The sequence below is a fragment of the Pseudorca crassidens genome, chromosome 8 (genome assembly GCF_039906515.1).
Source record: "Pseudorca crassidens isolate mPseCra1 chromosome 8, mPseCra1.hap1, whole genome shotgun sequence".
Lineage (NCBI taxonomy): Eukaryota > Metazoa > Chordata > Mammalia > Artiodactyla > Delphinidae > Pseudorca > Pseudorca crassidens.
In genome coordinates, this window is record NC_090303.1 from 100,357,394 (window position 1) to 100,382,413 (window position 25,020).

Sequence of the window (25,020 nt, forward strand, 5' to 3'; positions counted from 1 at the left end):
CCAGCTTCAGTTCTTCTTTGATACCCTGCAATTTTTTCTTCCTGTCTTCATATACATGATCTCATACTAAACTAATGACAAAAACCATGACTATATTCTGAAGCGAGGTGACTGGATGTGGTTTTATTTTCCCTCCAGGTGTCGGTTTTATCTCCACAGTCAAACTTCTCCGGATTCTCCCATCCCAGCTCTCAGGGACAGCTGCCTCCCTGGGTCCAAGGCCACCCTGAGGAGGGCGCAGAGAAAGCCGACTGCACCCTTGCCGCGGGGGATGCATGTAGTGGCGTCAGGGCCAAAGACGCGGGTCTAAGAACAGGACCCACCAAACCGCCTCGGTGCTGGTTAGGTTTTATTTTAACAGGAGGTCTCCTCTTCATTTGTTTCTCAAAATATCAGTTATATCAATATTAGAAGTGTAAACTGGTACAAAATATACAGTACATAGAAACAATCTTCTTAACTAGTCTATTGCCTAATAAAAGTACGCACAAGGGAGCTGAATGAACAGAAGTGACGGTCTCCCCCCTCGGGAAACAAGTTCCCCAGAGGACAAGGAACCAGCGTCTGCTTCAACAAAACGGGAATGGATAGTCGTGTGGCAGAGACAGCATTGGGGTGGAATCAAGAAACCTTGGCCCATTTCTAATTCCACCTTCAAGATGTCAGCCAGGGAACGAGCAAGCCCTGCCCCTGGCCCAGCCCCTCAACCCCGACCCCTCCCGGGGGTGAGCGCCCACCGGCCGCCAAGGCTGCCACTTGGCTAAAGCTTGAGGCCTGATGATTTTGCTCAGGCAGATGTGGGGCAAACCTTCTAAAAGGGCAAAATGAAAAGCTTTCCTCCCCCAAACTGATGCTCCAGAAGGATGAGCCAAGTCTGACCTGAGCCTCTTCCCAAGTGTCTGCACTCATCGTGCACACGGGGTGCGAGGCTGAGATGGGTCCCCTCTGAGTAGCTTATTGCCTCATCTCTCACAGGAAAGGATGCTCGTCCGGCGTGCTTCACTAGGGCACAGTAACGATCAAATGAGGTTCCATGTGAAAGCGTCTGGACAGCGAGAACACACACCACACCAAGAGAAAAGGAAACGAGCATCTGGCAGGAGCAGAGGGCAGCCCCTCCCCTGTGGGGGTCGGCAGGTGAGGCTCTGTTCCCGGCCCTGCTTCTGCAGCCCCTGCCTCACGCCTGCATCCCTAACGGTGCTTCCGGACAGCTCTCCTTTACGAGGCCCAGGAGTCACGGGGCGGGGGGGCGGGGGGGGGAGCGGCAGAGCGCCTGCGCACGGCGGGCACTTGGCGCAGAGCCTTCGCAGATGAAAGGCAGGTGCTGAGAGACGCTGGGCTACTGCTCCTCAGTCCTCCTGCCCGCGAGCTGAGGCTGGGCTTCCACGGCGCCCGGCTGGCCTTACTTCCCAGCCTGGCCCTGGGCAGAGCCCGGTCTCCGCTCCCCTGGGACTGTGTGCAGAGAACGGCCCATCCCTAGGGGTCACTGAGGCCAGGGAGGTCCAGGTCCCTCCTCGCCCGCGTCCCCGGCCAGCCAAGCTTCCGTCGCACCCTCTGTCAGACTTGGTAAGGACACAGCCCACAGCACACACACGCACTCCAGAAACCAAAGGTACACTACGAAGTTTAAACTGCTGCTACTACTATTTAACGGCTTTCTCTTCAAGAATTAGAAAAAAAAAAAAGTTTCGTAATTAAATTACTTAAAATTCTATGCTGCTCAGTTTCACAATCAGAGAATTCTACTTTGTTTAGAGGTGGGAGCTGCGTTGTCTGGTAGTTTCTCCCGCTCCAGTGATCGGTTCAGCAACTGGGAATCTGGTTCTCCCCCAGGCTCCGTTCCGCCTCGAAGCTTTTCGCACCACCCTGCTGTCTGGAGAAGCGCCTCTTTACACTTGGGCCTGCGGGGGTCGCCCGCGGGGGCCTCACAGGTCCCCGCCGTCGGTGGGTCCCAGGACACTCAGGCCACAAGTCCAGTCGGTCACGAGGTCCGTGGAGGCCAAGGGTCCTTTGGAGGCGGGGCTCTTGAAGGGGTCGGGGGGCACGGCAGGCAGCGGCGGCAGGGGCTGGCCCCGGGCCGGCTTGGCGCCCGCTGCGTGGTTGCGCTGGTGCTTGCGGAGGTGGTCCTTGCGGATGAAGCTCTTGCCGCACACGGTGCAGGTGAAGGGCCGCACGCCCGTGTGCGTGCGGTAGTGGTCGATGAGCTTGGAGCGCTCGGTGAAGCGCTTCTCGCACTCGGTGCAGGGGAAGGGCCGCTCGCCCGTGTGCAGCATGCGGTGCCGGATGAGGTGCGCCGGCCGCGTGAAGCAGCGGCCACACTCGCCGCACCGCAGGCCGCTGCCGTCCCGCGCGCCGCCCGCCGCCCCCGGCGCCCCGTCGGGCAGCCCCCCGCAACTGCGCTGGTGCGCGCTCAGGCTGACCTGCAGCTGGAAGCTCTTCCCGCACGCGGCGCACGTGAACGGCCGCCCCCCCGGGGGAGCCGCCGGGTGTTTCTTCAGGCCCGGCTTGTGGCCGAAGCCTTTGGTCCGGCCGGGGTACTTGCAGGGGTCGCTGAAGGGTCTCGGGGCCTGGCCGGGGTCCAGCACGGCCTCTCCGTTGTCGGGCGAGGAGTAGGCCAGACCCTCAGGCCCGGTCCTCGGGTTCAGGCTCGCGGGAGGCTTACACCTGAAATTCCAGCCCCACCGGACCCCCCCGAAGAGCCAGTCCCCTGGAGGGGTCTCGTCCTGGGTCACCGCGGGGCTGGGCTCGCCCAGCTCGCGCTCGGGCCGGGCGGGCTCTCTCAGCCCCAGCACGGGGTCCTGGCTGGGGAAGGAGCTGCCCTGGCTCTCCCAGGCTCCTTCCTGGACAGGACTAGGGAAGAACCTTGTGGCTTGGCCTGGTCCGAACAGGGTCGCGTGGGCTTCTAGGTCAGTAGGATGCACTGGTGTGGCCACTACCTCCTCTTCCTGGACTTCAGTTTTTATCACAATCTTTACATCTGCTGAGAAAGAGACAGACAGACCAGGTATCATTCTGTCCCCTCCCCACTTACAAAGAGAAGATCTTTCATCGGGACATTTGGCCCAACTACGGCCACTCTGAGCCCTAGTCTCGAAGCCTCCGGATCCAACCATTTCAGCAGAGATGCCCCAGGCGGTCAGGTGGCTGCCTCAAACCGTGGGTGAGGACATCGTGTTCCAGACCTTCACCACAGGTAAAGCAACCAGCCTATCTGCTCCCCTTGTTCTAGAACCTTCACCCCAGGAGAGCAACCATTGCATCTGCTCACCGCGTTCCATTTTCACTTTGGCTCTTAAGGCTAATCATGAAGTTATGCCAAGGAAGGAGCTCTGACCACTGGTGGCAATGCACCCGAGAGGCAGAAGCACAGAGCTGGGCTCAGGTTTATCTGAGACTGGAGCGTGGCTCCCCACAGAGCAGCAGTGACCTCAGGCAAGCTCCTCTGCGAATACCCTGTTGCACAGGGTTGCTTGAAGTTTAAACCACACAGCACATGTGAAAGCACTTAGCATGCTGTTTTGCATGCATTAAGCATTCAGTAAATGTAGCCAGCTAGCTAATGATAAAAATATTAGTGTAGTAGTGAAAGTGTGTTGGATTTTACGTAAATGTACTTGAATTTCATGCCCTAGAGTTTTATATCAGGGATCTAGGCTTCTAGCACAATTTTGGGGTGCCAAAATATGACAGAAATTATTACTTAAAGTAACAGATAACTGCCTTTCAAGACAGTAGAAAACTAATACATAAATGAGGCAGTTCCTCCCAATTCGGGCCTGTGGACACCTGTCTTTGGTAGTGCTGATATCTAAGAAGCGGTTCTAGGTGGGTTTGGGTTTTTCCAGGTCAGGGAGGAGCCAGGGTTGCTGAGTCTGGGCAAGAGGTACATCCCCTTAAGGGTTCAGCTTGTCAGGATTGACTGGTTAACACAAGAAAGGAACTGTGGGAAAATGGACCGTCTCAAGAAAGACTGTTCAAGCCTAAGAATCTAGAAGGAGAAAAGGGACAGACTGTACAGAGTGTTCACATCACCGGCACCTAAATGCCTGCTGGCTGCACCACCAGGGGCCACGGCTGACGCAGCCTCCGGGGCAGACATGAGCCCTTCCAGTCCTCCCTCCACACCCCGTACCTTCCGTGGAGGCGGCCGTGCTGAGCTTCAGCGTCCCGTCCGAGCAGGCGGAGGAGGGATGGTGAGGGGGGAGATCCGCCTGCCAGGAGGTGGGCGGGATAGTGGTTGAGAAGTTGGAGTGGACGCCTGCAGTGAAGAGAGAGCAGAGCCAGTGGGTTAGGGAAAGAAGCGGGCAGACCCCGTGGGAGAGGCGGAGCAGCTGCCCCGAGACCCCACCGGTGACTCTCCTGCCCGAGCACAACGACCCCACCTCTCCTGAACCAGTTTGCTTCCGTCCCCTTCTCTGAGGCACCCGGAAGCTCAGACGTCACACTCTTGTCACACAGCCCCTCTTTAATAGGAGGCAGCTGGTGATTTAAATGTCCAGTGCTGGGGCAAGAAGACCAGGAGGGGGCTGGCAAGAGTGAGGCAGAGGAATACCAGGACAAGAGCATCATGGAACCCAGAGGGACCAGCAAGATGTCCTTCGGGGCAACCCCTGCCGTAAGGTGGGAAATCTTCTAAACTCGTCAGGCCAGAGCCCACAGCCCCCCGCAATGCTTGCAGGAACTTCTTCTCCCAGGTCCTGCCCTCAGTCCCTGCATCTGGTTCCTGCTGTCTGCTCCCAGCCTCAGCCACTCACCAGAGGCATTGTCGGTAGAGACGTCTCCTGCTCCGGAGTCCAGCTGGCTGAGGCCCCACGGCTCCTCCCCGATGTCTGGCTGTCCGGCTGCCCACGCCTCCACGCCTAGAGCCTGCTGCTCCTGGAGCTGGAGCTCCCCTTCCTGCTTGATCTGCATCAAGAGGTCAGGGGCAGGAACAGGGGGCCCTGAGCCTGAGAAGAAGAGAGTGCGTGAGTGACAGCATCAGGGGCCCTGGGGTGGACACACACCCAGCCAAGGAAAGGCACACGGGGCCTTGCAAAGGTCAAACAGCAAAAGAGCCTGGTGGAAAGGGAAGGCAAGAGCTCAAACAGGGACTGCAGGGTCTTCCAGGCAAAGCATGTGGTCACATGGTACTGAGCACACGGGTCAGGCAGGGAAAAGTGAGGAGTACAAAACGCATTCTTGGACTTCCCTGGTGGTGCCGTGGTTAAGAATCTGCCTGCCAATGCGGGGGACACGGGTTCCAGCCCTGGTCTGGGAAGATCCCACGTGTCGCAGTGCAACTAAGCCCGTGCGCCACAGCTACTGAGCCTGCGCTCTAGAGCCCACGAGCCACAACTACTGAGCCCGTGTGCCACAACCACTGAAGCCCGTGCGCCTAGAGGCCATGCTCTGCAGCAAGAGAAGCCACCACAATGAGAAGCCTGCGTACCACAACTAGAGAAAGCCCGCGCGCAGCAACAAAAACCCAACCTAACCAAAAATAAATAAATAAATAAAACAAAAAAAACGCATTCTCAGGGCTGGATCTCTGGTCCATGGGCAAGACTGTGCTGCCCTAGGGAGGTCCTGCTCTCACTTTAAACACAGAAATGCTAGACAAAATCTACCCCCGTCCCCAAAACCTTACCCCTACACATGTATTTACGTGAGCACAAAAGAAAGATTCCAGATATAAGAATCAAAGAAAAGGGCTTCCCTGGTGGCGCAGTGGTTGAGAGTCCGCCTGCCAATGCAGGGGGTGCGGGTTTGTGCCCCGGTCCGGGAGGATCCCACATGCCACGGAGCGGCTGGGCCCGTGGGCCATGGCCGCTGGGCCTGCGCGTCTGGAGCCTGTGCTCCGCAGCGGGAGAGGCCACGGCGGTGAGAGGCCCGCGTACCGAAAAAAAAAAATTAAAAAGAAAAAAAAGAATCAAAGAAAAAACACAAAGTCAAATCAAGAGTTTGAGCAGGAACCAAGCAGAGCTGTTGAAACAGGATGCAGGCCTTAGGGGCGGGGCTTTGATGTCCGAGTGAGGTGAGAGCAGAGCTGAGCTGCCTGCATCCTCCAGGAGCCATGAGGCTCTGTCCCATCAGGTAGATGGGGACTAAAACCCCACCCACGCAGGGGCACAATAAGGAAGCTGCGTCTTGTCCTGGGCCATGGATGGAAAAGCCACCCATGATAGATTAGATTTCTGTGTCCACACTAACTTCATACTAACCACGTGGTGCAGCTGAGAAAAGTTGAGAAATTCATAGAAAAATTGGCTGAGAACCATGGCAACCCAGGAGGGCCCCAAACAGAGGCAAATGCAAACCTGCCCATAGGGGCACACCCACAAGGCAGGCCTTAAGGGGCCCCTACTAAAAGGCTAAACTTACAAACCAGAAGAGGAGCCAAACGGCATGAGAGCCATGGCAGAACTCACTCCTGCAAACTACAGAAAAGGAATAGGCCGAAGGATACAGTAGCATAAGTATGTTTAAAATATTCAAAAAAATAAAGGAAGGAACAGAATCTGTAAGGCAAGAATGGGAAATTATTTTTTAAAAGGCAGATGTGAAAGAGAACCAAATAGACATTCTAGAAATGACAAAAACAGTCATGGAAATAAAAAATACAATGGCTGGCTTAACAACAGAATGAACACAGTTGCAGAGAAAATTAGTGACTTAGAAGATGGATCTGGGGAAACAATCCAGAGTACAACACTGAGAGATAAAGAAATGAAAATATGAAAGAGAAGTTGAGACACGGAGGATTAAACGAGAAGTTCTAACATATGCTGGCAGAAATCCCAGAAGGAGGGAATAAGAAATGGATACGTGGCAACAGGTAAAGAAATAATGGCTGAGAATTTTCCAAAACTGAGCCCATGGTTTGAAGGAAAACACCACTTCCTAAGTAGGAAATAAAAAAGAATATAAACCTAGACAATATTCATGTGATATGGAACAGCAAAGACAAAGAGAAAATCTTAAAAGGCACCAGAGAGAAAAGAATGACATTCAGACTGAAAGCAGATTTCTATCAGCAAGTACGATGTCAGAAGATAATATTTTCAATATTTGACAGGGAAAATAGCTGTCAAAATGAAGCCAGTATAATTCTCATTGCACAAACTAGAGAACAGTGTATGAAAAAATTCATAAAATGGTCATTTATGAACAGGTACGCAAAGGTTCTAAATGAGAGAAATAGAAATCAAATCCTGTAATATGTTTTCAAAAAAGAAGAAGAGACAGTACATTATGAACAAACTGGGTTTCTCCTGAGAACTCAAGGATAAGCTACCCCTGGACAATACAGTAACACAACTCACAAACAGATTAATGGAGAAAACAATAGTCATCTCAACAGACACAGAAGCAGCATTCAACTCTTCCATTTCTGGCATATGGCTGGCTAGCTGTGCAGAGAAACTCCCCTTAATATGGAGTATCTAAAAATGATGGGTAGAGTATAAAAACACACAAATTTTTAAGCATGGATGACCTCTAAGAAAGCCTAAGTCAGCCACGGTAAACTGTAGGGCATCTCCCATTCCCCTACTGCTGGGCTGCAATGGACTGTGCACACCTGGGGCAGATAGATGTGAGAAGCCGGGTGCTTAAGCAGGGTGGAAGGTTGGGCTGGAGACCCCTCACCACCACCACACACATAAACCTGGGACCAAAGAGCAATGTTCCCAGTGCACTAAACATAAAAAAGGTGAAAACCTGCCCTGTGAAAGGCAACTGCCCATTCTGGCCTTTGGTCTTAGCTGAGTGGGGAGAACAGTCTCCCCTGGGAGTTGACACACCCCAGGCTGGTGTTCCAAACTAATTAAAAATAATAACAGTTTAAGGAAGAAAAAATCTAAATGAGTCATTCTCAAGGGAGGCGTGGGGAAAAAAATAAATACAGGAAAGGCAGGGTTAAGGTCTCACAGCACAATTTAAGATGGTGGCTAAGAATCTGAACACCCTAGTGGCCATGGTCAATGTCAATGATCTAGACCAGCGCCGTACAACAGAGATCAAGGTGGGCCACATATCTAATTTTAGGTTTGATAGTAGCTACCTTAGAAAAGTAGAAAGAAACAGGTGAAATAATTTTGGCAATATTTTTTTAACCCAATATATCCAAATATATCCAGAGTATTCATTTAGACATATTTCATCCCTTTAAGTGCTTGACAGTCACATGTGGCTGGTGCCTACTGTTCTGGACATTTCACACGTAAAGATGAGCAGACTAAAAACAAACAAGAGACTCAGCTACGTGCTGTTTATAGGAGACACACCTAAAACAGAAGGATGCAAAAGCAGTGTGAGACAATAAAAGATATGCTAAGTCAAATAAACAATTAAAAACAAAAAGATGTGGTTATACCATATCAGATGAAATAGACTTAAAAAGAAAAGTATCCATAGAAATAAAAAAGAATCACTGCACAATGGTAAACTGACCAGAAAGGTACAATAATTCTATGATTTAAATCTAATAACACAGCTTCAAAATAATAAAGCAAAACTGACAGAACTCCAGGGGAAATGAACAAATCCACCTCCTCTGTGGGGGACTGACATACCATTTTCCATAACTGGTAAACCAAGCCAACCAAAGATTATAGGATCTGAACAACACTATTAACAAACTGACCAAATGGACATAAGCATAACTTAAAGACAAGGACAACACAAGCTTCTCAAGCCATACAAAACATTAAGAAAAAATGAATACTTTCTAGGCCATAAAACAAACTTCAATAAATTTTAAAAGATTAGTACTTTACACATCTATTTTCTAACTATAACAGCATTAAGTTAGAAATCAATAACAGATATCCTCAAACTCCCCATATATACTAAAATTATATATATATATATATATGCTTTCTAGATAATCCAAGGCTCTAAGGACAAATCACAATGAAAATGGAAGCTATTTGGAACCCAATGCTAATGAAAAAATTATCAAAATGTGTGTCTGCATCTACATGGTACTTAGAGGAAAGTTTGTAGCCTCATATACTTATATTAAAAAAGAGGAAACAGGTTGAAAATTAATAGGTCAAGCAGTCAATGAAAGATGTTAGAAAGTAACAGCAATAAAATAAAAGCAATAAAATAAAAAGAAAGGAAATACTATGAGAGTATAAGTTAATAAAAGAAGAAACAAAGAACACAGAGAAGCAAAAGTTGGTTCTCTGGAAAGGATATTAACCAATACATCTCTAGCAAGATTATCAAGAGAAAAGGAGAAAGCACCAATAACCAACATGAAGAATGAAAAAGGGACATAATGATAGATGTAGCTGAGATTAAAAAATAGAATATTATGAACGTTATTCCAAGAAATTTGAAAACTCTGGGGAAATGAACAAATTCCTTAGAAAAACTAGAACTTGCCAAAACTGAATCAAGAAGGTCCTATAGCTACTAAAGAACTTAGTAGACAAAAATCTCCCCCACAAAGAAAAACATTCAAAGAATAGATAATCCCAATATTACACAAACTCCCTGAGCAAATAAAAACAGAGGGAATACATCATAACATATCTTTAATACCAAAACCAGCCAAAGACAGTCTGAGAAAGGAAAAGTAAAGGCCAGTCTCACTCATGAACAAAGATTCAAAAATCCTAAACAAAATAATTAGCATATTAAGTCCAGCAATGTATATAAAGGATCATGACTAAGTTAGGTTTTTTTCCCAAAATTGCAAGGTTGGTTCAACATGAGAAAATGACATAATTTACCATACTAGTTAAAGAAGAAAAATCATATAATCATCTCAATAGATACCAAAATAGCATTCCATAAAAATTCAACAGCGATTCCTGTTAGAAATATCTAGTCGACCAGACATATACCAAACTCTTTTAACCTGATAAACAGCACTGATCAAAAAACTTTTAACAAATATTAGACTCAATGTGAAAAGTTAAAAAGTATCTTCTTTAACATCATGAACCAATAAGATACCTGTTGTCATCACTTCTATTTAAGGATTTTCTGGGAGTTCTCAGCCAGCACAGTAAAACAAGAGAAAACTAAATCATAAAGATTTGAAACGAAACAAAAAATTCTTATGACTCATAGGGGATATGATTATCTTTTCAGAAAACCCAAGACTCATCAGACAATTATTGGAAAAGTTATTAGTACTAATGAGAATTTTGGCAAGGTTCCTAGATAGAAATATCAATAAATAAAAGACAATTGCATTTTTGTCCACTCTTAGGGTTTTAAGGGAGCCTGGTAATTACCATTTTTCTTCCCTGTCATGGATCTTAACAATTAGAGAAATAAAACAAAAGAGGAAGGCTGGTGAGGGTAAACTCTTTTTATTACTGATAAATGAGGATGCAGCTTTTATGTAAGAGGGGCCCTCAGCACTGACCCTGGATCAGGAAGTCACCCTGGACCATGGTGAAGGAGGCTCTCCCCAGCAGAGCAGCAGAGACTGCCTGTCCCTGGGGGCAGCCAGCTGCCCAAGGGAAGAAGGTTGGGCAAGGACTGTGCTTGTCCAATCCTTGCTCCCAAACTCGCCGATGAGGAGCATCCCTGGTGGCACCTCTGGTGGGGTGCCTAACTGGGTGGGAGAGAACGAAAAGGAATGACTACAGCTGTACTACACCAACATGGATGACTCTCAAAAACAAAGTCAAATGAAAACAGCAAGTTAAAGAAGAGTATATATGGTATGATCTCATTCATAAAAAGTTCAAAACCAGGTTAAACAATGTTACTTAGGAACATATACATAGGTAATAAAAATGTAAGGAAAAGCAAGGGACTGATCTCATCTGTCTGAATTTTGCGTTTATCTGTGAGAGGAAGGGAGGGGTCTGGGGTCTGGGAGGGACAGTGGGGTCTTGGAAATAGATCGGGTTATGATCTATTTCTTATGCTGCGAGTTGGGAATATGGGTGTTTACCAATTGTTCTCTAAACTTTATGTATTTTATGTTATGTATTTTATTCTGTATGTATTTTGTTTATGTTATATAATACAAAGTAAAATGTATTAAAGAAATAAAATAATATTAAAAAAACAAAAAACAACATTTGATACAATATAACATTTATTCACGATTAAAAACAGTGGCCAGAAGTGGAAGGAAACTTCTTTTAAACTAACAGTATCTTCAAAAGTCTACGGCAAAAATCATCCTAAATGCCGAAACTCTTTAAGTATCCCACAGACAAGGATGCCAGCTATCACAGCTACTATTTAACCATGTCGTAGGCCCACTGCTAAACCAGAAAAATAAAGTTACGAACATTTAAAAAGAAGAGATAACTTTTGTGCTGTCTATGGAGAGCACAATTGTGCATGTAAAGAACCTAAGACTCTAAATTGACCAGTCATTAGAAGTAATAAGAGCTGAGAAAATTGTTTTTCTTACTAAACAAAGTCAACAGCTTTACCGCACACCTGCAACGACTATTTAAAACATGTAATTAATTTAAAAATCTCATTCACAATAGAAACAACAATGGTCAGGAGAAAACTGTAAAGTCCTATTCAGGCACATACAGAAGGCTTCAGTAAACAAGTCTTCCTGTGGGTAAGGGGGCTCAATACTGCAATGACAGTAATTCTCCAGAAATGAAATTACAAAAGAAATGCAATTCCAATCAAAATTCCAACAGAATTTCTGAGAACCTGACACAAAGATTCTGAAATTCATCTAGAAGAACAAAGGTCCAAGAATAGCCAAGAAAAGTTTAGAAGAACAAGTAGGGAAAGCTTAGTCTACTACATATCAAGGCTTAGTAGGAAACTAAAACAGTGAGAATTGGTGCAGAGATAGACAAAGAGACCAAAGAAACCAGTAAAGAGCCCAGGAACGGCGCGTGCACATATGGAAACCTGGTTCGTGACCAAATGGGCATTACACATCATTGGAGAAAAGGGAGAGTCTCCAGCCAACTTTGCTGGAAAACTAGATGTCTTGTGGGGAAAATTTTTTTAAATTCTCCCTTGTAACCTCCCCAAATATTCATTCTAGTTGGATTAGAGACTTAAAGGTAAAAAGCAAGACTAGAGTGAGGCAGGAAAGGATATTTTAAGACAGAAAAAGCACAGATCATAAAGGAAAAGACTGGTGTTTATGACTCTACCAAAAATTAAAACTTCTATCTAAGAACTACAAAGTTAAAAGACCTGCCACAGACTGGGAGAAGATATTTGTAATGCAAATAACAGACAAAGCGTTAGTATCCAGAACTATATAAAGAGACCTGAATCAGTAAGATAATGAGAAACAACAGGAGAAAAACAGAAAAAGATAATTCACTGAAGCAGAACCCAAATAAACATCTGAAGATGCTCAGCTCCACTAAGAACTGGGGAAATGCAAATTAAAACAAGATACCATTTCACTTCCATCAGATCGGCAAACATCTAATTCTGAAAAGTGGGCAAGGAAGTAAGAAAGCAGGTCCTCTTAACTGCTGGGGAGTATGTACGCCAGTGTGACCATGGGGAGGGTGAGCTGGCAACGGCAGAGGTGCAGACGGGCATGCCCTCCACACTGGGATTCCTCCTCCAGGTCTATTCCCTAGAGAGACATCAGCACATGGACACAAAAAGACACCTTTAAGAATGTACACTCCAGTACCACTTGTGACAGTGAAAAGTTAGAAACAGCTTAAGTGCAACTCAATGCAGGGATGGATAAAAAATTGTAATGTAGTTGCTTTCGGAATGCTGAGTAGCCATTAAAATGAACGAACTTGACTTATATGCGTTGACAGAGATAAGTATGAAACACAGAATACCGAGTGATAGAGATGATGACACGTGATTTTTCAAAACACACAAAACCATTATTATATATTGTTTATGGCTACATATGTATACAAAGAAGTTTTAAAATGTGGATAGAAAGGACAAACAACTTCTGGACAACTGGCTACCCTGAGGAGGAATGAGACTGGGAGATCTAAAAAGGAATTTAAATTGTATCAGAAATATATTATACACACACACGATTAAATTATGAAACACAGGATACATTCAAAAATATTTATTAAATTCCTACTCTGTGCTAGGCAGTGTTCTAGGCCAGAATGATTATATGAACAAAACAAATAAAAGTGCTCATCCTCTTGAAATTTACATCCTAATGAAGGTGAGGGTGGTGACCAGACACATACACGTCTATCAATAGGAAACATGTATAATCTATAAATATGAAATATATTCTAGTTATACATATGTAATATCTATGTCTATATAAAGTCTATAAATATAAAATATATAATAATGTAAAATATGAAATATACATAATAGATGATATCGGATATGGAACAAACCAAAGTAGGAAAGGGAGCCTGGAAACTCTGGGTGGGGAGAGGGGCTGCCATTTTAAATAGGGTGATTAGGGAAAGTCATATTTCAGCAGAGACCTGAAGGAGGTAATGGGTTGAGCCCAGGAAATATCTGAAGAGCACTCCTGGCAGAGGGCACTGCCAGGTGCAAAGGCTCAGAGACTGGGCCAGCCTGGAGTGTTGCGGGAACATCAAGGAGGCCGGTGTGCCTGGAACTGAGCGAGTGGGGGACAAGCAGAGGGAGAGAAGCCTGGCTGTGTGAGTCGATGGAAAGCCAGCAGGGGTTGGGAGCCAAAGGACGCAGGACTTGTGCTGTAAAGGGGTCACTCTGGCTGCTGGGTGGGGAGCAGACTCTGGAGGATTAGGGCAGGAGCAGCGAGACTGGTGGGAGGTGCCCGCAATACTCTAAGCAGGAAACCACGGGCCTGGGGGCAGGGGGACAGGCAGGAGAGTCTGGAGGAGTGCTGGCAGGGTTTCCCAACGGTGGGGACTGCGCGTGAAAGAGGGTCAGGGATGGCCCCTGTGTTCTGGGCCAGCAGCTGGAGGACGGAGGGCTCCTACTGCAGTGGGGAAGCCTGTGGGAGGAGCAGGTTCTGACGGGCAGACGAGGAGCTCGGGGAGGCACGTGGTCCAAGCGGGCTGTCCGGCAGCTGTCCACGTGCAGACAGACCGGGCGGCGGGCGTGCAGGATTCAGGGGAGAGGCCCTGGTGGGAGTGCCCACCGGAAGGATGGAGTGTGGGCGCAGAGAGAGGCGGAGGAGGGCTGAGGGCACCCCAATGCTTAAAGATCAGAAAGGGCAGCAGGAAACAGCAAAGGAAAGGTGGGAGGAAAACCAGGAGAGGCTATACTGAGGAGCAACGACCCCAGTGACAGCAGCACCCTCCAGGCAGGGAAAGAGGGTGAGGAAAGGGCAGGAAGCAGGTCTCCGCTGGGCAAGAATGGGTGGACAGCTGGGGAGGAGCCTGAGGATTGGCGGCCTTGCTGAGCACCCACTTCCCCAAGCACAGCTGGGAGGATTTAGGGGTTGAAGAGAAGTGGGAGAGGAGGTCTGACGAGCAGCTGCACAAAGCCCAGAGCTGGGGAGGGTGGACCGGGGGTCCCGGCTTCTTGGACTGAGGTGGGCGGGGATGAGGGCCACCCAGGGATCCCGCTGATGGGCTCAAGGCCTGAGAGGGGAGCTCTGAGTGCCGGAGGGGAGGGCTGGGCAGGGACTCCCCAGAAGCCACCACATTTCCAGGCCCCTATTCACTCTCATTATCGTGTATATTGATTACATCCAGGGAGGCCTCCACATACGATAAAACAAACCTACGGGGAACCTCCCACCCAAGGTAAGCCGCTGGCAGCCCCACGTGTCATAACTATCTTTTCCATCCAGACAGCACTCTGCTCTTAGTCAATTTCTAGCTTTCAGCACTGTCCCTGTTGACCTAAACTGGTGAATGATTTCTGAACACGGCCTGCCCCGGGGAAAGGGAAAATCTAACTGCAGTGACACAGCAAACACGGAAGACACATTTTGTGAATCACAAATTAAACATATAAGACTTTTTAGTAACCCAGGTGTTCAGACGAAAGGCAAGCCCCAAGGCAGGTGGTGCAGACAAGGAGTCTTGGGAGGAGGTGGTCTTGAGCCTGCAGGGGCGGGGTCTCCCTGGTAAGTGACAGACCGTTGCTGACCCCCAACCCAGCAAGGTTTTCCCGTCAGCCATTTGGCTTTTCTCATGTGTCTACCTGTCCTTTCCTTAACTTTCAAACGTGCTGACTGGCCCAGGAAAATCTGAGACCGTAGTATCGGGTATCCAGATTCACCTTTAAATAAATCAGTGACTCTAACCATGTTGAGACATGGCTAAGGGGTTTATGTTCTGTAATTACTAATGGTTTTAAGTGAAATTTGGTTCTCAGGTGGAGGCAAGGCTGACTCTTTGTAAAGCTATGAATGAATTAAATTTTGTCTTTATTATCTTCTACCTTCCTGTCTGTGTCCCCCTCCTTCTTCCTCTAATGCTGAGCCACTGGCACCATCTCTTTCCTAAAAGACTAAGTTTGTTGCCTGTTTTCACGCTGGGAAGTATTCCTGGAGTGTTAGCTGAACAGGCTATAGGTCATAATTCAACTATAAGAAAACTCAGGTTTAAAACATTGATGTTGGCCTTCCCTGGTGGCGCAGTGGTTGAGAGTCCTCCTGCCGATGCAGGGGACACGGGTTCATGCCCCGGTCCGGGAGGATCCCACATGCCGCAGAGCGGCTGGGCCCATGAGCCATGGCCGCTGAGCCTGCGTGTCCAGAGCCTGTGCTCCGCAGCAGGAGAGGCCACAGCAGTGAGAGGCCCGCATACCGCAAAACAAAAAAAACAAAAAAAACAACAAAAAAAAAACCATTGATGTTTTTCCTTGGTTCTCCCTGGAAAGAAGGTCACACCTTCCCTGGCCCTTTACTTTTGTTTCCATCTGATTGCCTGCTATCTCCCTAGCCTTCCCCCAACCCCTCACCTGGACTCGGGTCCACAGGAACATCTGGAACCTTGGGGCCAGCGCGACGCCAGCTGCACGGCTCCTTCCCCTGTTCAATCTGGGAGAGGACCTCGGGCTTGGAGATGGCATAGTCTGGGGGAAGACAGAAGGGTTAGCTTTTGCCACGTTCCGTTCAGAGCTGGGGACAGGCAGCCTGGGAAACCAAGATGGCCCAGAAACTACATTTCTTGATTGGTAAAGGGCAGTGGTTCCCAACCATAGGCAATTTTGCCTCCTAGGGGACATTTGTCAAAGTCTGAGACATTTTTGGTTGTCACGACTGGGGGCTGGGGGAGAGGTGCCACTGGCATCTGCTGGGAAGAGGGACACTGCCGAACATCCTATGAGGCACAGGATGGCCCCCAAAACAAAGCCTCATCTGGCCCAAGATGCAATGCTGAGCTGAAGACACTCTGGTATAGGGTCTCGAGGTTAAGAAGCCGTACATTCCTGCAAACTGAAATAGAACCTCACACCCGCACCTGCTCCCAGCCTCATAACCATGCCTTTTGCCTTCAGACCTGGGGTCACACAGATACCATCCCAAGAGGTAATAAGCCCAGAAGAAACAGTCCAGGCCTTCTTGGGGGTACTGCCTGAAGGGAGCGGCGGCAGGCCCAGCGTGTGGGGAAGCCTCCAGGTGTGAAGGCAGCGCTGGCTCTGAGAAGCATGGTCTGCCCACATTCTCCGCCGACCCAGAGGAGCCACTCGGTCAGGCCTCATGTCTCAGCGAGAGAAAAAGTCCTTCTCAAACCTGGGTTGATCATACTGGATCTGAGAGCGGTGGGAGCCTTCTCCACTCCAGGTCTCAGCAGAACAGAAACGGCTGTGCTCTGAGCCTGGTTAGGAGAGGGGCCACCATGCCTCCCGGTCTGGCACCCCGTGAACTTCACCAAGTAGAAGGCAGCCTTTGACTCAGTCACCCAGGGCTCATCTTTAGGAAAAAGAGGCGATAACCGTGCCTGGTCAAGGTTCCCAGCGATTTACATATCCTCAGGACAAAAGCCACCAGAAGGAAGAGAGAAGCTGAGGTCTCCCCAAATCACACGTAACCAAGAAAAGAGTCTCACGCCTTACCCAGGGAGACCAGCGTCTCGTAGTTGCCCCGCATCACGTGCTTGTACAGCTCCTTCTGCCACTCGGACAGGTTCCCCCACTCCTGCTCAGAGAAATACACGGCCATATCATCAAAGGTCACGGGCACCCGGAACCACAGTGTCACGCACGCTCACCCGCACGCTGACGGGCACGGACTGTCCCACCCCCGGCGCCCAGGGCTTACCTTGGGGGCCTCGCCCTTGCTGCCTGGGGGCAGCCTCAGGATCCAGAAGTTCCTGTTCCTCAGCAGGTTCTCCACGTTCTCCAGCCGCCTCTGCAGCAGCCCGTACTCCTGCAGCAGGGTCCCCAGCACCGCCCACTTGCCCTCCAGCTGGTTCCCCAACTCCACGGCCGTCTTCTCGCAGTCGGCCAGCTTCTTCTCGGCCATCCCGGTTCGACCTTCTAGGGAAAGCAAGCGGGCAGCCTGCGATTCGATCTTCCTCTCCATGGCCTGAATTGTAGCTGCCATTGTCCACGGAGAAATCTTGCAGAAACAGAGAGGAGAACAGCATCAATCATTCCGCCCGCCGTGTTCCTTGAGCCCCTCTCTCTGAGGCATCAGGGAGCTGAGTGGGGCAGCGCACGTGTGGGAAGTGGGGATGTCCTGTGCCACAGGCCAGATCTCGGCCTGGCGGTCAGCTCCTCTGGGCAGGTGCCCTGCCTCCAGGCCTCCGCAGCACTCCTTGCAGACCCCCATCAGGGCACTCGCCGCCCTATACAGTAACCTCCCGCATCCACCTCTACAAGCTCTCTGAAGGCAGCGCTGCATCTTCACAGCACAGTGAGGGGCCCGTGGTAGGCGCTCGGTGCAATTTTGCTAAATCAACTGTGACTTCGCACTGCTGGGGTGTCTTAATGGAGAAATAGTAAACTGCAGATTTACTAGAGCCCCGCCAGCACCTCCCATCATAATTGCACAGATCTGTCTACTGATGACGACCTTGCAAAAAAAACAGCTGGTTCACTGAAACGACACAAACACAAGCGCTGCTCAACCGCTTTATTAAAAAGCAACTCTTGTCTCTTTAATAAACATGGAAGTCTGATGACTAATTCCTTTCCACCCCAGGACAATCTAATTTTGTCCAATTACCACCCACCTCAAACTAAAAATCACCATTACTGCAAATCTCCCCCAGCCAAGAGTTAAGACTTTTTGACAAAACACGAGCCCCTGCCCTTGTGAGACTGACTTTTTTCTCTCACTGTTCCCACCCTTCCCAAGGGGCGAATTACGGTCTCGGACATTGTTGTCGCTGCCCCAGGATCAGTGACACACCTTACAGACTGGTGAGGAAGGTGAGACATATGCCATAAGGTGAGACTTTTATATGTGCTGCAACCATCATAAACCGTCATTCCCCTGACTTGCCTGTCGCTGGACAGTTCAATCGTGGCTTAGATGACCGGCAGCTGGGGACACCGAGGCAAGGGCGCATTTTGCTTTGGGTGGGGCTCGACCACTAGACCCCCCCGACCCACATCTGAAGGTAGGACCCATGGGTCCGAGAGGAAGCCCTGATATTTATACCTTCTGGCAGCACCTGAGGATCAATGGTACCTTACAGCATTCTGAAAACTATTCCTAAACAAATGTTTGGTGACTATCTGCAAAATTGAAAAGTGACTGGTAGGAACCAGTGTGGGTTCATTCAGAGGAAGTCACTGAGAACTAGAACATGGGAGGGTGCCTCAGAAAATAGCGACAGGAGAGTCTGAGCAGAGGCTGAAAAAACTGGCAAGGGTGGAGCATCAGGGATTTTGTGGTGGTTTGGAAGGCAGCTGGACCAGATGACCTCTGACCTGAAGAAGGTAGGGCTTTAGCTGGGCCTCAAAGGACGGAGAGGAGCTGGACTGGCAGAGAAACAACTGGATGTGGGATTCCTGCTCAGGAGGTAGGTGGCTCTGCTCTGAGGCTGCAAAGACTGCACTGGGCTGGCACCTTGGGCTGGTGCAGCCCTGCCCCTGGGTGCGAGGCCACGTTTCTTCCCTTCCCCTCACTCCTCCTCTCTTGACCGATCCCAGACATACGACCCCAGCCTCTAAACGTTTGCTTCAGAAGTGTCCTTTCACTTTATCGCCCAGCTCCCCAACCCCAGAAATCCCACTCAGCCTCCAAGAACATCTGACTGCCATTATTATAATCTTTGTGTTCCATGAAAAGGGCATCTGCATAAACTCCAACCTTATAGACACATGCAGTTTTCTTACATTTTAACGGGGCCAGGGAGCCTCGTGTGAGGCCTTCACACTATTTGGTGAGAGGTGGCGACTGTTTCTACTCAAGCCCAGCTCCTCGCTGAATAGTGGGTGGACAAGATGGGGCTGGCCTCAAACTCCTGCCAGGGAAGCGGAAACTCTCTGCTTGAGAACAGCTGATGGGAAGAGAACTCCAAATCCTTCAATGGCTCCCCACCCATAGGATGAAGTCCAGGCAGGCCTTCAAACCCCTTCCAACTCTCCCTGCAGCCTCCTCTCCCCGTGCCTCCCTACCAAAGCCATCTTTTCCAGGCAAACGACTTCTGTCTCCTCCCGGCACTGCCTGCCAGTCTGTGTGCAAGCCTCCTCCCTACCTGAAAAGCTCCACGGGTCCAGCTCAGCCTGATGAAATCCTAGCCTTCCCTAAAAGCCCAGCTCAAATCACAGCAGCACAGGCCAGGAAGGTGCACGCACCTCCTTCTGCCTTGCTTTACCATCACCAGTGTACCTGTTTCCCCCAAAGCGCCAGTGTGTCCCAGCACACAGAGCGACCCTGTCTTTCCACACCTTTTCTAGCCGTGCGATCCTGGGCAAGTTAACTTCTCTAGGCCTCGGGTTTTTCTTTTTTATGACAGAGAATCAGAGCCTACCCCCTAGGTTTCCTGTGAGGACAAAATCACGCCTAACAGGGCTGGTGCCGTGCCTGCGTCCCTCTACGAACCAGAGCAGCTGTCTTCCGCCCCGACCCCGAGCGAGCCGGGCACGCAGAGGGGCCTCGGTGCCAGCGGAATCGCCGCCGCTCGGGACGCCTCCCAGGTGCCACCAGGCCGCTGGGGGGAGCTGGGGGGAAGGGAACGCAAGGCTGAGCGGTGGGCAGAGAAAGGAGACGCGGGGTGGGGGGCGCGGAGACGAGGGGGCCAGCGGATGGGGCGGGGGCAGGAAGCCCCGGAGGGCAGCAGGAACTCGGCGTGGGGCGGCCTCTGGTGCGCGGACGGCCGGTCCCGCCCTGCTCAGGCTCGGCCCGGAACGGGGGGCCTGGCCGGCGGGTGCCTAGGCCCCGGCGGACCCCGCGTCCCGCTCGCTGGAGCCCCAGGCCCGGCGGCCCGGCCCGACCCCCGGAGTCCCTCCCTAGGGCCTGCGGCGCCGTATGCTGGGCCCGGGCCGCCCGGGCCCCGAGTCCGCACGTCCGTGCGCGCGGGCCGCCCTTACCGGAGCCGCGGCCGCCTCGGCCATGGCCCTGCGCTGTCCGGCTCGGCCCGGAGGAAGTCGCCGCCGCCGCCGCCGCCGCCGCCGCCGCCGCGCGGCCGCACGCTAGCCGGCCCCCGGCCTCTCCGCAGGCGGCGCCTGCCCGGCCCTGCTGTCCCCACCCGCGTCGCCGCGCTCCTCGCTGGCCGGCCCGCGCCGCTCCGCCCGCAGACGCGCCGCCGCCGTCAGCGCCCGGCCGGTCCACACTGCATCCTGGGAGCCGGCGCAGGCCCGTGAGGCTTCCTGGAGGCAGCGCGGCCGCACAGCCCCACCTGCAGCCCGGAGAGGCGAACGGCAGGCGCGGCGCCCGCCCCGCCCCGCCCAGCCCCGCCCGGCGGCCCGTTGCCACTGTGCCACCCGCCTGCCAGCCGAGCCCCGGACACTGCCCGGCCCGCCGGCCTCCCGACCCACCGAACCCCCGACCCGCCGACGCGCCGACCCACCCTGCCGCTGACCCGCCAACCCCCCGGCCCCTGATCCACCGGCCCGCCGATCCCCCTGGCCCCTTGATCTTACCGACCCACTGGCCTGCCACTCCGCCGACACCCCGATCCCCCGAGTCCCCGACCCCTAGGCCCAACGAACACGGCCGGGTGCGCGCTGAGTCGCCGACCGGACTCAGCGCCAGACCTGCCGCCCGCCGCGAGAGCCTCGGACTTTGGTCCCCCGCGCCCCGAGGGACTCGGTGACCAAAAAGGATCTCCCCGCTCCAGTGGGGGAGCCGGGCCGCCCCCGGTGACCACGGCGACGGCGGCCGCCCCCCCCCCCCATGCGAACCCCAGGAGACCAGCGCCTTCTCCCCTGGGGCGCCCGCCACGTCGCCTCTGCTGCTTGAGGTCCTGCGGGGCGATCTGGGCTTCTTGTGTGTTTACTTACTTGGACAGCTGTACCTCATGTCTACCTTTGATTTGAAATGGAAAAAATTCTTCCAACAATAGGAATATAGCTCACTAAATCCCTGTGGGCAGCCACTTAGAACTTTCTATAAAGTGTGGGTTAGCTATAAAAAATATTTTTAATGGGATGGACAACGGAACACAATACCATCACCTAAAATTATTTTGGTGAAGAACTTTGTATGGGAAGATGTTCATGATATTTTAAGAGAAGTCTGTCCAGAATTATTATATTATTATATATATATTATATATAGTATATATAATATATATAAAATGATTATAAAATGATTACATATATTATCATTGGAAGGTTTGGAAGCATATAGTCAAGTAGTTTTCTTTAACAGTGAGAACACAAGCCATTTTTATACATTTTCTAACTTAATTTTTTAAAATTTCGTAATAGTAATATTTTGTAATAACAAGAATAGTATTTTTAAGACAAGGAGAGAAAAATAAATTTATCAGTCGGAAAACTTAAGAGGCGAACCGGGGCCGGCGGATGGAAGGAGCCTTTGAATGGCGCCCCCATGTGGCCGTGAAGATGCATTTCCTTTGAGAATTTCCTCTAAGTGGGACTCTGCTGAAGAGGGACCTGCGCACCACGTGCTCTGTACTCTGCTGGGCTTCGGGTCTGGCCGCCGGGGTCTTAAGGTGCCCTTTGTTTTCGCTTCATCAGCCTGGGCTGAACGTACAGCAAGGGCGTCATCCCGGATGCGTTCTTTGGGTATGAAAGTGGACTCTCCCCAGGCATGGTGGTGGGGCGACACTGTATTCACACGGTTGCGAGAGGTCTGTTCCGAGTGCCTGATTTTCTTTTTCTCACTGATGCTAGCCCAGCTGTTTTCTCATGTCCCCTCCGCCCCACACCCAGCTCTCCGGGATTGCCTCTCAAATGTGGGGTTGAGGGTAGGGGATAGGCATTTCCCGATTGGAGCCCCTGCACCCTTTTGCCTTTTGGAGGAAACTCCTGAGCACGCAAAGTCGACCCTTCCACTACAGGAGAATGTTCTGGAATCTGCCCCGAGGTCCTTTACCTCCCCCACCAGCTCTTCTTCCACGTGATCTTTCCTTCCCAAATAACACATCTCCTCTACCAAGGGTGGACCCCTGTTTTGTGGGCCTGAAGCTTGTACAATTTGGGGAATATTGAGAAAAATACCTTCACAAAATTACAATTTTTAAAAATTCGGTACAGAGCTGGTACAAGGGATGGTCTCTGAAACTCTTATCTAAGTCAATTTTTACAATGATGGTCATAAAATGAAGATTTTTATATTTCTACCCTTTTTACATTTATTGGTTGATTTGTTGGTAAAGATTTTGTAAAGCTTTCCTTTCTCTACCTAAAAATTTTTTTTTAAAAAAACCTACTAACATGGATTCATGGATTCTCTAATTTAATGAGCTATAACACATTCCTCCATTTGTTTTGATGCTCAGATTGTCCCAAATTTAGCTAGCGGCGAGTCTCTTCAAGCTGGCCCTGTGTTCTGTTGACGTGTTCCCATCAGTTTTTGAGCACGTTCCTACTGTCTGGCACAAAATGTTCCATGGTTCACATTTTAGGTTTCTTACCCAGCTGTGGAATCAGCCAAATCTCCAAGTTTCTGGTTCGTTTTTTTTTTTTCTTAATTAATTAATTTATTTGTGGCTGCGTTGGGTCTTCGTTGCTGCCTGCAGGCTTTCTCTAGTTGCCGCGAGCGGAGGCTACTCTTCATTGCGGTGCGCACGCTTCTCACTGCGGTGGCTTCTCTTATTGCCGAGCATGGGCTCTAGGCACGCGGGTATCAGTAGTTGTGGCACACGGGCTCAGGAGTTGTGGCTCATGGACTCTAGAGCGCAAGCTCAGTTGTGGCACTCAGGCTTTGTTGCTCCACAGCATGTGGGATCTTCCCGGACCAGGGCTCGAACCCTTGTCCCTTGCATTGGCAGGAGGATTCTTAACCACTGCACCACCTGGAAGTCCCTCTGGTTCTTTTAAATGATATTTAATAACCACAATATGGGCATTAGGAGTGCTCATTGCAACTGAGATGTTGTTTCTAGCACCTTTTCAGAGGGCAGAGTTAGAAAATGTACGTGTGTATTTGTGTGTGTGTGTGTGTATGTGTGCTTGTGTATTCACACAGCTACTTATGATTCCAGTCCAACTCCACAATTCTTCCTTGCCTATCTTCATTCCATATTTATACCTCCTGTCTCCCACAATTAGAACTCTGGTTCCCCCAAATATCAGTATATTTACTCAATTTCTCAAAAACGTAAGTTTTGTGGGGGACTTCCCTGGTGGTCCTGTGCATAAGGCTCCACAATCCCAATGTAGGGGGACTGGGTTCCATCCCCGGTCAGGGAACAAGATACCGCATGCGTGCCGCAACTAAGAGTTCGGGTGCTGCAACTATGAGCCCGCATGCCGCAACTAAAGATCCTGCATGCTGCAACGAAGACCCCATGTGCTGTAACTAAAACCCGAGGCAGCCAAAATAAATAAATAAATATTAAAAACAAAAAAACAAAACCATACGTTTTGTAAGTTACACCAAAACAACTTCCTAGGTAAAGTTCAGTATCTATTTCTCCCCTTAGAATATATACCACTAAGGGTGTTTTCTTCTTTGTGGTCATGTTACTGATGTGATATAACATTAGGTTTTGGGATTTTGTTTATATTTATTTTCAGCTTCATCTCTTCATACTTGAGTTATTTTTTTGAAATGTAAAACAATTCCAAAGTCAAGACTATATAAAATTGTACACTCAGGGAAGACCGATTCTCTACTCCATCCCTTATATCTCATTTCCATCCACCTTGAATAATGTTCTATTTCTTGATCTGGGTGTGAGATTACACAGGTATATTATTTTTTATTATTCATAAGGCTGAATGATTCATGCAGTTTCGTACACGCATGAAAAAGTGAAAAAAAAAAAAAACACAGTGAGATGAGCCAGTCAGTATTCATCAGAGAAGCAGAATCACTATAAGTATTACTGAACAATAACAATTGTTATGGAAATAAGACCTTACACGATTATATCATGAGCTGGGAGAAGTAACAGTCCAGAAGGGGGAGTTGGAGGATCAAAGAACAGTCACTTATGAGCCTCCCTAAAGCAAGGCAAGGTGGAAAAGTCGGAGGTGAAGAGGGATCTGGGAAGCCAAGCATATCCCACCCCTGGAGGGGAACTGTGAAAGGGCTGGTGAAAAAGTTGATAGGAAATCAACACTTCTGCTTAGTTACTACTTCTGTAGGTCCTCAGCCAACTATCTGGTGGTGGCACTGGGGCTCCTGTTGATGGACACGCAGTTGGGAAGAGAAGCTGGACACGACGGGGGTGGTTGCAGATAGGCTGGGATCTGTTGGTGTCTGTGTCTGGCTGTCACACACCCAACTGCAACAACTTTCAGAGAGCAGTGTCTGCTGCTTCACTTCCACCTCCCAAATATCATGCGAATTCTCATTTGGGCCAACTCTAACTCTAACCTCTACAAGGAAATGATTCCGGGGAAGTAGTTCCAGCTATCCCAAGCATAGGTGAAGGTGTTCAATACCATTAGTCCTCACAGAAATGCAAATTAAAACCACAATGAGATTAAAACCGCCTCCTACAATTGCACACCCCTTCGAAGATCTAAAACTAAAAAGACTGACCCTACCAAGTGTTGACAAGGATATGGAGCAACTGCCGATGGGAATACGCTCTTGGTTGAACGTAAAATGTTACAATCCCTTTGATCCAGCTGTTCTACTTG

General features: G+C 49.8%; 1 protein-coding gene across 3 annotated transcripts; it reads right to left on the bottom strand.

The window, feature by feature from the left end:
• Positions 1-331: 331 nt before the first annotated feature.
• ZNF746 (zinc finger protein 746) lies at positions 332-20,563 on the bottom strand. Of its 3 annotated transcripts, none has more exons than XM_067747325.1 (7): positions 20,329-20,563; positions 17,105-17,404; positions 16,900-16,981; positions 15,802-15,915; positions 4,755-4,946; positions 4,133-4,258; positions 332-2,977 (listed from the first exon to the last, which is right to left on the bottom strand). In XM_067747325.1, the coding sequence occupies exons 1-7, from the start codon at positions 20,350-20,352 to the stop codon at positions 1,926-1,928; spliced, it is 1,890 nt and encodes a 629-aa protein (XP_067603426.1). In that variant the 5' UTR covers positions 20,353-20,563; the 3' UTR covers positions 332-1,925. The 3 variants fall into 3 exon arrangements, with proteins under 3 accessions (XP_067603426.1, XP_067603425.1, XP_067603427.1); XM_067747324.1 differs by having other exon boundaries at positions 332-2,980; positions 20,329-20,561; XM_067747326.1 differs by lacking the exon at positions 20,329-20,563 and adding an exon at positions 19,841-19,954 and having other exon boundaries at positions 332-2,980.
• Between the last annotated feature and the right edge of the window lie 4,457 nt (positions 20,564-25,020).

Coding starts and splice junctions, on each gene's coding strand:
- ZNF746 (XM_067747324.1), bottom strand. CDS start 20,352: ATGGCCGAGGCGGCCGCGGCTCCG. Junction 4,947..15,801: donor TCCTGTGGACCCGAGTCCAG/GTGAGGGGTTGG, acceptor TCTTCTTCTCAG/GCTCAGGGCCCCCTGTTCCT. Junction 4,259..4,754: donor CTCTACCGACAATGCCTCTG/GTGAGTGGCTGA, acceptor TCTTCACTGCAG/GCGTCCACTCCAACTTCTCA.